The sequence below is a fragment of the Ceratosolen solmsi genome, unplaced genomic scaffold, assembly GCF_000503995.2.
Source record: "Ceratosolen solmsi marchali unplaced genomic scaffold, CerSol_1.0 scaffold10, whole genome shotgun sequence".
Taxonomy (NCBI): domain Eukaryota; kingdom Metazoa; phylum Arthropoda; class Insecta; order Hymenoptera; family Agaonidae; genus Ceratosolen; species Ceratosolen solmsi.
This window is the reverse complement of record NW_011948412.1, coordinates 12,174,322-12,185,610: the sequence shown is the minus strand read 5'-3', so window position 1 is coordinate 12,185,610 and position 11,289 is coordinate 12,174,322. Positions and strand designations below refer to the sequence as shown.

The window sequence follows — 11,289 nt, the reverse complement described above, 5'->3', positions numbered from 1 at the left end:
GTTTAAAAATAAGCAAACACAGTGAAGACAACGTGCTGGGGACATATCAATATAATACTTTCTTCTTTCTTCTCCTTATTCTCCTTTTTGTTTTCTTTTCTTTCTCATGATGTCTCTAATAAACAGAGAAAAGGATAAATCATCTGACCTACTTCTGCAAAGATCTTGACGAGGCGCTTTACCGTTGCACGGCCACCCTCCTCTACACTCCCTCGTTACGGCCAATACTTTTAAAATTGTTTTGGCTCGTTCATTATTATTGCGCCGTGGTTCTGGCTCTTCTCCGTTATACCTTCTTTTACATCGGTTACAACGAGAACGAGAAATTTGATTATACAAGCGAGCAGAGAAGCTTCAACTAACGTTAAGTTTAAATTATCTCGCTGTTCGTTAAATTTGTGCGCCACCGATGCTTTAACGAACCGTTCTCCTTAAAATTTTACACAAAATTTACGTCATACATTTAGTTTACTCGCAACCGATGCAAAATTTACGCAAATATTCTCTTAAAGTATTTAGTATGCAATGAAAATGTACATTGTGTCGGCAAATGAAATTAGTCGGCCTTAAGAGTCCGAATTCAAGGTGACATAGAAGGAAAATATTGATATATAAAGAATTCGATATTCTGTATTTATTCCATTTATTTTTCTTTTTTCAAATAATATCTGTGCTCGTGCCCTTATATTCAAATATCTACTGCAACATTTGCGTATACAGGACGAGTAACACCCAGGTATTGAAGCCTTGTAATTAAGGTAATACCATATAAGAAAATATGTAATATAGAATTATCTACAGACTGTTCAAAAAAGAATTTGCAACAACACAGTCGAATTTAACAATGCCAATACTAATATCTTGGCAAATGTTTTCATAATATTGTTGACAATATAATTGGATTCATTCGATAAATTTTGTCGACTGATGAGTTTTAAACATTCATATCTTTTCGCTTGATTATTGCCACAATAATAATTTGCAAATTATATAGCTTAGGCTATGTAGATGATGAATAATATTATTTTTCGCTCATTATGTAATTCAATATGTACTTTGATTATAATTATTTCATAGGGAGATTAATAGTTTATTGAATGGATGAAAAAAAAAAGGGAGCAAATTAATGAACAAGGAATAATAGGTAGAGAAAAAATATCGTTATTTTAATGAATTTTGAAGGACATTTCTATACAGAATAAAAAGCAAAAAAAAAAAAAAACAAAACAAAAATACAATATTACAACGCTAATGAATGTAAAGTATACTCTCGTAATATAAACGGCAGAGAGTCGCTTTCGTTCATTACATTATAATCTAAATAGCGGAATACTTTCATACACTATACGAATAGAATAAATGTTGTAATTAATTTGAAATACGATTCAATGTTACAAAACTTTTAACGTTCCGCCTCGATTCATAAAGATTTTTCATTTTAATGAAGTGCTCTCGACATGTAGGTGTACACAAATATAGGAAGAAAATTTCAAAACACTTTGTGGAGCATAATTTTTCAATTTATTAACGATTAATTTACATTGATATAGGCCGGTTACCTTCGTACGTACCAAACACCTAAACAAAAGTGTCGACAAACATTACGAATTAACTATCTAGAAATTCGATGAAAAGGGAAGGTAGTTTAGTTTAAGACGACAATCTCGTGTGGGACCTACCACTGGCTAACTATGGTCAGCACACTCTGGATCGATCGATTGTAAGTGTACACACCCTGTGAGCAACACTCGCGAGAGTCTAATTGCACTAGGTACGAGTACTTGTCTTTGGACGGTCACTCGACTCTTTAGGAAATTGGCTGACGAGTGAGTAGTGGTGGTCGCGCGTGAATTTCTCAGGGGATACTCACCGTGACACTTTGACTGCTGGTGGGACTGGGGCTGGGGCTGGGCGTCGAGTGCGGCGACGAGGAAGCCGCGTCACCTGTTATCGCGACCGGCGCACCGATGCTGGCGACATTGCCGACGGTCGGGAAGGCCCGTGCCGGATCCGCCTGCCATTGTTTGTGGATTTGCTGCGACGTGTCTCGGAACCTCGCCCCCTGCAACAACAACATGTCCCCGTCATTTTTTTACTCCATCCTCCTCGTATAATCGTCGCATTTGTTTATGTTAAACTCGGCTCAAATACGCCAGAAATGGCATTATTTTTCAGCCAATTGCTGCCCCCATTGCCTCGTGCAATTAACGTATTCTTCAATCGCTGAACTTGTAAGTACATTGATTAATCGTATTCGATTTGCTTGCGTCTTCTATTAACCATATCTATATATATATATATATATATATTCTCTCTCTCCCTCTCTCTCTCTCTCTCTCTCTCTCTCTCTCTCTCTCTCTCTCTCTCTCTCTCTCTCTCTCTCTTGCTGCCTCTCTCGCTCTCTCGCTCTCTGAAACACGTACGTTCAATTTGCTCGCGTCGGGCGCGCTTTATGCTTCGAGATTAAATTTTGATGCCATTACCTTTAAATACTAAATATACATATTAAATCTTTAAATACTTTTATAGGCTTAAATTGCATTATCCTGTAATAAAGTTCTAGCAAAACATTGGATAATATATCATCATATAAAGAAATAATAATTCAGCTACATATTGGTTTTGCGTCAAAATGTGATTCAGTGACATTCTCACACAATAGCCTCGCGAGTATAAAATTTATTTTTTAACGATGAAAATAAAATAATGGTCGTATGGCTGTACAAATACCGCAAGTCACAATAACCTTATTAGCACAAACTGCATTGTTATAAATATAGAATGGAATGGTATTTGATAAATCTTAAGCGAAAAAGGAATCGCAACGTATCGCTATTAATGCACAAAAATGCAAACGAAACGTGACTAGCGGAGTAGACTGCATGTCCATAAGTTCACCAGGGAAAGAAACGCTTTTCCCAGGCTTACGCCGTAATCTGCAATTTGCATCGAGTTGCACAGGGCCAAGGGGTAAATATTAGGAGACGCCATTATACGACTGAAGCGTTCCATTAAAGGCCGCGAGATAGGGATAGGAAGAATCCCAGTGCTCGTACGCTGGTGCGCTCGTTGAATGGTTTGGTAGGCGAATAAGTGCGCTTACACAACCATCTCCCATAATGGCAATTAGCATTTAGCAGAAGTAAATAGCGAGCGCCGTCTACCGGTGCTGCCTTACCTGGGATGTGCGCGCGGCCCCGAGTCCCGTGCGTACGTCATAATTTCACTGCGATTTACTCGAATTGCGCGAGGCTAAGTGCCCCGCTGCGACTCCCGAGCACGAAAACACTCTATGATGCATATCATTTTCATTATTTTCTTCACGAGCGTTAGCCGCGCGCGAGCGAAACAATGACGACGACGACGACGACGACGACGACGACGACGAACCACTAAGTATTTGAAAAGCCGCTTTAAGTGAGTTTATGCGAAACACAAATGTTCGATCGCGTCGTTAAATTGTTCGTAGGTGCGATTAATGACGTATAGGAGATATCGGCCGTAGCTGAGAAACCTTACGGATATACAAAAAGCGACTAATTAAATTTATTTGTAAAATTAAATACATTTAACTTTATAAATTTTAATCTCTTGTGTTGATGTGTTGTTGTTTTTGTTTTTGTTTTTTTAACGACACGATAAATACTTTATGCTTGATAGTTGTAGGTAGTATATGTCGCAATTAATTGAAATCGTGGAATAGAAGATAATTTTGATGAAAATCCTTTATTAATTCAATGTAAACGCATAGATGTATAATCATTCAATTACAATATTACGGGAACTTATTATCGTCGATAAAAATTATTTTTGCCAAGTTATTAAACAACGTGCTATAAAAAATATCATTCCACGTATATACATAAACACGCCCAGTCATAAATAATGTTTCGTCTGCGCGTATCTATATGGAAACGGACGACTAAGTTAATTTTCGAACTAATGGATTAGTTTGTAATGCATGAACGCGTTTTTATTTTTTTTTTTTGTTATTTATTAATTTATATATATATATATATATATATATATATATTTTTTTTTTAAGAAAATCGTACAAACTAAAGGAATTGTCTCAGGCAAATTCTTTAAATTCATTGATAAACGCGAAATGAGTACACGTAGACACGCGCGTATGACAATGGTTCCATTAGCCAAGCAATAAAATTTATCTATGAGTCTTCACGTAATAAACAATGAAATAACAAGAATTGATCGCTTACATTATTCATTCGTATTAATCAATACAATGGCACTGATAGTTTTATCGATATTCCGTGGGAAATACAAGCAACTTTTAAATAATATACTATGTTTGCCGACTTTCTCAAAACTTAAGAATACGATCTTCCGTTTTAGAATTTTTGCTTTTTGAGAAATAACCATTAAGTTAGCTACGAGATTATTAACGGAAATAGTATTAAAAGTATTAAAAAACAAAAAAAAAAACAAAACAAAAAAATGAAAAGTTATTAAATGTATTTCGTATGAGGCTAAAATGCGATATCGCGTCTCTTTATCCATATGCGATTGTTAAATAACGAAAAACTCTTTTTCACCTTCGCGCAAGCGTCTCCGCTTACGGGACTGAATTAAAATTGTATAATTCCGTCTCTTTCGCCCGTATCGGCCCACGCGATGCCGCCGATCGTCGATGCCTCCTCGCGCTTAATGTGCGACGTGGGCTCCCCTAGTCCCGATCTACGGGCCCACGCCATGCATTAATTATGCTTTCACGTGCGAATATTGCGTTCGCGTTAAGGATCCCCGGGGATCGCTTTCTCGACAACACTTGGGTCTTGATCGCTAAAATCTCGGCGCCGCCGAGAGAGACGGCTACTTTCATAACCGAGGCTTATGGTAGGTGAATCGTTGAGCTTCACTACTAGAGTGTAAAAGCAAGTGATGTGTTAGAATTTTTTGCTTAACTTATTGAATGACGTAAGAGACGGAAATTGCTATGTGCAAATATGGAGAGGCGATAATATGGGTTAGGATTTTGCGTTTACAACATTAAGATTACAGGAAGGGTTCATTTTTTCGTGGTACAGGAGGGCAAACTTGTTGAACGATATTTTGATAGACAGTTATTTCCTGCAAAAGCCAAGTACTTGTTTTTTTTGTTTTTATGAAAAAGGACGAGTCTTTACTGACGTGTCCTATTATTCCTAATATTAGCATTGTGCCTATTAGTTGTAATGAATATAATGCATTGGTAATGGGTTCTTTTGACGTAGATCCACATGTTTTCAGCATGAAATAACAAATTTCTTTCTAAGCATTGTCTTTTTCTTTTTTTTTTTTTTTTTGCATATATGTAGAGAACCATAATTTTCTACGGCCAAAGGCGTTATCTATTTTACCAAACATTTTCTCACATAATAAAAGTACTTTTAAAGACACAAGGAATACAAAAGCCACAAATAAGATAATAAATCCTATAAATCATTATTCTCATTTATTGTTCATCCATGTACGTAATTTTAAACTTGATAAATATTATGCTTTTTTTTTAAATAGATTCTTTAATAAGAAAATTACGTCACTCTCTGCTTATAATGAATAATAATGAATAATGAATAATAATAATAATAATAATAATAATAATAATAACAACAACGAACAACAACAGCAGCAGTACCAATAGCAATAAAATAATAATAATAATAATAGATTTTACATTTCATGATACAAAAAAAAAAATATATATATATATATATATATATATATATACTTGACATGACGTCTAATAGCTAAATTTAATATTATTTTCATCAATATTTTCATACGAACAAATAATTTAACATTTCAGATATGTAAATGTGCAACGGTACGTAGAAATTATATATTCAATTATACATACATCATATGTTAAAAAAAAAAAAATTACCATAGCATTTCCTTACTGACACAAGAAATTTATCATGATGTTTCTTATGTGCTACAGAATTTTTATCAACTATTCATGAAAAGTTAATGCAAATTAATAAAAAACGACTGTCCTTACGGATTAATAGAAAACATTAGTCAGTTGGTTTCTCGACTTTTTTACGAATTGACTATTCAAGAATTTATATCTTTATATATTCATATTTATTGAAATTACTCTACAGATGCTTCAATAGCCTAGATTTAAAGGCAAACATTAAATAAACTTATTAGCTAACTTGGAAAATTTTTTTTAACAAATTTAATCCACCCCTTTCGTTCAGCAAATATTCATTATTGTTGATTTAACAAAGGGAGGAAAAATTGAAAGTAAATTACAAATAATCAATAATAGCAATTAATTAAACAGTCGAGCGATTAATTAATTAATAAATAAACATAATAAGGACATTTGTTGTAAGTTTCTTGTAAGGGAGAGGCTTTCGATAGACTGTCGAAGCGCCTCCTCGAGCAGACTAAACAATCGGATGCCCCCAGAACAAGAAGGTATAGTAGAGCGGAGATCCGGGGATAAAGAAAAAGTAAATTAAAAGGAAGAAAAGTACAGCCTACCTCGTCGAAAAGGTCATCCAGTTCTTTCTTTGGGATCTTCGTCCTCATCCCGTCGACATACCTCCCGAAAGTCCGTAGACTCTGCCGAGGATGGATCAATGCAATGCAAAAGGACTTGACTCGCGAATGTCACGCGGCATCGTCTTTTTTCTCCTCTTCGACGCCGTCCCCTTTTGTCTCTTCGAACTCGCTTTGCACTGTACTTTTTCTTTCTTATTCTGTCTTTTCTTTTCTTTCCTTTTTCTCTCTTTTCTCTTTGTTTGTTTATTTTATTTTATATTTTTTTTATTTAACTTTTTTCCGCCAGCCGTGTAATTATAGCCGTTGACGGCGAAGGTCGGCACAACTAATACGCCGAGTGTTACTCCGTCGGCGTTAGCGCCTTCTTCGTTACTCGCTTTCCCATCCTCGTTTCACCGCTACATTTAATGAGTTGTCGCGCAAGAAGAGTGCCTGCCACTGCAAACTATCATACCGATTGCGTTTCTCGTTCAGAGTCGTTTGACGTTTATGTATCAGTGTCCTTTTTGCCATTATTTACGATTACGTCGCACTGGCGTTTAGGCGTTTTACTGATAATTGCCGTTGCTTTCCTTCGGCTATCCGATAATTTTTATAACTTTATTCGACAATGGGCTTATTCATTTTTGCAACCAGCAAGGCGCATTTTAAAGCTTCTCTACTTTTTACCGATAACTTTACCGAGATCGATGATAAATTTGCTTTTGACAGTTTTCCAAATGCCTGCACAGTATATATGAGATATTTAAATTGCAAAATATTTCAGTTCTGACCAACGATTTGCCAAAGTTTATCTTTGAGTACATTTAACTGCCGAAATAGAGTCGTCACTTATCGCAATGATTATAATACGTTGTATTAGATTTGCAAAGAGATTGTTTTTTTTTTCTTTTTCTTTTTTTTAATAATACGATTATATGAATAAAGTATTAATAGATCACTTCATAATGAGACTCGGATAAACTATGAGCTATCGTATAAAAATGTCATAAAAATATCATAAAAAATGTGCAATTTATTAATCGTTTCTCTAATTAAATAGGAAATACATGAAATTTATTACCGATATTTAACTTTTATTAATAAAATGGGGAACACATAGCCTAGAACTCGGAGATAATATAATCGAATTGGTAGGGGAAAGGTTCGTTCGTGTAGCTCGATTTGTCTTATGGGTAAATATAAATGCTGAATAAATCTGCCCGCATAATTTTTTAATAAAGTCCATATTTACGTGACTTGCTCTGCGCTTACATTCCTCATTCTACCTTGAGATTAAAATTCAAAATTTTTAGCTGAAAATACTTGGATAATACGTGCTCCCAAGCATTTAATAGTTTTTACAGATAGATTGATATCTATAAACAAGCGCGCGTGCTATTTTCTATTATTATGAAAAAATCGTTCCTCGTCAACCAACAACAGCAAAAACAACAACAACAACAACAATGGCGACGACGACAATAATAATTATACGACAGAAACGGGATAGAAATGCCATTTACATCTTTGCCCCAGCCTCGAGCGTCCAATAGATTTCTGAAGTACTGAATCTACTATCACTTCGGGTCGCAACGTAAATCGTTGCGCATCACGCATTAACTTGGCAAACTTTCTATCGCCTGAGATTAACTCAATTAGTTTTCCCTGCCGGCGAACGAGAATACGCTGGACTGCCAGGATAATCAACGAAATATACAATTTATTTTAATGATTATTTAAGGAGATAAGCGAAAAGCGAGCGAATTTACGTGGTCGTACGCTCATATAGCGAATGAAATTGACATTTCTTCCCGTCTTATTAATTGGATATAACTCGTGGATTCGCGCGGCAAGCGAGAGAAAGCTAAGAGCGGGCGTACGAGATTGCTGACGTGTCCATGGGGCATTTATTACTACGCTACGAAAACTCGGGAGAATTAAAGGAAATGTAAGACGCGAAAATTGAGATGACAAGAGCTATAACGCGCGACACTCGAGTTAGTGGTTTGTTCGGCGCCGCGATATTTAAAATCTTAAAGAAAGTATGGTTTACCGATACAACGAGACAATCCACGACCAAGTGAGCAACGATTGTGACAATTTACTGTTAGATGTAATTTAAATAACTTAGCGGGTAATTAATTGTCTAGCGCTACCCCCCCCCTCCCCTCGCCCCGCGACCCAAAACCATTAACCCCCCAAAACAGACGAAGAGGCTATTTTTCTCGTGGATAAGGGATTAAATTGCTTTAAGTAAATAAATTATTTGTAAATCGGTAGCGTAATACACGAAGGATAATGGAGATTGCTTGATTTGATCGCTGATCCACATTAATTATTATTATCGTGTAATCAATTTGTAGTTGAAGCCTTCGCGAAACAACCGAGCCCTCCTCATAATATAATACATACTGCTACATTTGATTTATGCGCGCAGATAAATCAAACGTTTTGACGATCTTTATCTACTCTGTCTTAAATCCTTTTCGTGAAGCATTCCATCTCTACTTCCTTCTCTATACAATTCGGCCTCACCTCTCCCCCCCCCCCCCCCCCTCCCCCTCCCAAGCCCGCCCCAACGCCAACTCATTTCTTACAAGCTGTAATTCAAGAGGCATTATCCACGTCCTCAAACAGGCACTAAAATTATTAAAGCCAATGAAAATTACATAAAATCTTTTTGTTTCTCGCCTCGCATCCATTAATACGAATGAACAGCGAGATGTGCGATTCGCGTTTAAACGCCGAGCCTCGAAGCGAGACTACCATCAATTTTCTAAGTGCGACCTTCCCACGCACGAAACCAGCGTTTCCCGTAAAATGGCCCCTTGAAATCACACAACCCGCGACTTCTATTCAATTATCTCTGCAAATTACAGAGAGAGAAGGCGACTCGAGCCTATCGTAGACGCCCCCGCATAAAGTGATGGAGAGCACGCGGAGCTTTACATAATGGCGATAAGCTGCGCTCTCTCGCTCGCTACCTCTTTAACGGCTGTCAACAACCGCCTGTCATTACTGTCTACTGTCTCTGCCATTCTTCATCGTTCGCATTTCGCGGACAATACGCGCAGGCACCATCGCACTCGACTCTGCCAATAACGGCAGCGGCTTCTGTAACTCGGAAGAACAAATAAAATAATGATACTGCGCACCGCTATCAGCTCCGTTGAATAGCTCCGTTCGCTTACGTAATCAAGTCCGGATCTCGAGGATCCGTTGCGTACGCGCGCCTTACGATCCGATCTCCGTCTCTGGCTATGCGCGCGCCCAAGTGTGTTATGTCGCTTTACGCGTGTGACTTTCCGACCGAGCCCGGTGCACACGTGTTTTTAATGCGGAGCGAAGAGGGGGCGGAGCCTTTCCAGCTTTATTAGGATCGATGCGGGTGTACGTAACGTGCGCGGATTAGCCGAGGAAATTATCTGGGACGCTTCGAACTTGAGAATATCGCTCGCACGCCTTTTCTCTTTCGAGACGCAAATAATAATAATAATAATAATAATGATAATAATAATAATAATGATGATGATGATGATGAGGATGATGATGATGATGATGATAACGACAACAACGACAACAATGGTCACGATGATTATGATGATGATTTAACACCGACAAACTATAATCCTCGGACTTGTTGCAAGGTAAAACTGATACATAACTGAGTGGAAATATTTTTGTTTTAATCACATGGCCCGATTGGCTAGGAATGAAATAACGAATGTTTTATAACTGTCCATGAAAACTTATCGATTGTCGCTAATGTTTGAAAATACTTATTACTTTGCGTGCATTTGTTCTAATTAAATTATTAAAAATGAATTATCGTTTATTTCGACTTTATCGTCTATAGCTCGCGTATGAGAATTGCATTTTATCAGTTCTTTATCCGTAAGCTAATAATACCGTACTAATTGCCAATGTAATATTCAATTTACTTCTTTAATTTATAGCCCCTTTTCGTAAGGAGAGATCTTCCATCTAAATTTGATTTTAAATTATTTTATCATCCACTCTATATAGTCGCGCAATGCCGTAAGAAAATCGCAATATCAATACTATTATTAGGTCAATTACTAGTTTAGCAGCATTTACCACCTGCCAACGTTTTCTATACAATTGATACAATTAGAAATTACTGTATGGCGTTTAATTAAATGAAATTGCCAATAATAAATTGGCCAGTCAACCGGAAAGTCATTTTACAGACTAATTATCGAAGCAGCGAAATATACAGCGAAATATACACGAGCATTCTTTTTATTTCTTTCTTTCTTTTTTCTTTTTTTGCATCCTATTATAATAATTATAATACATTCGTTTAAGCTTATATAATTTTCAAATTGGATACTTACAGCGTTTATTCGCGTCAAAACTCGCGAGTTGGTTGGCTAGTTTGTTAGCGCGAAAAACGCATGGTGTTGGATTTGCGCCTTAAGGACTTAAGACTATGCACGGCGAAAAAAATGTAACGCATGCACAAGTGTGTTAAACGCGCCGAGTTTCGTACTTTCAGCATAAGCAGTGTAATAAGTCTATTCAAATTTCCACATTTATCAAGCACATTACTTTTAAATTACAATTTATAATGCAAAAAGTCAAGGGCAAGGATTTTCAGAGGAGATCCCCCACTTGACCTGGGGCGCAGATTAATTAAATGCGAAAAAGGGCTTACAGCACTGTCTGCCGTATTATAATTTCGCATCGTAAAACGACGCAGACTCTCGTGAGATCTCGGCGCGGCGATCTCGAAGGCAAGAGTCAGAGCGAAAAACGACCGTGGCG

At 36.9% G+C, this 11,289-nt stretch overlaps 1 protein-coding gene across 1 annotated transcript in view; it reads right to left on the bottom strand.

Annotated features, from left to right (window-relative positions):
- The window catches only part of by (focal adhesion protein tensin), a 219,428-nt gene that overhangs the window by 81,098 nt on the left and 127,041 nt on the right, over nucleotides 1-11,289 (bottom strand). The window contains exon 4 of the mRNA XM_011503047.1: nucleotides 1,871-2,062. Coding sequence (XP_011501349.1) covers nucleotides 1,871-2,062 — 192 coding nt within the window. The remainder of the gene's footprint in view (nucleotides 1-1,870; nucleotides 2,063-11,289) is intronic.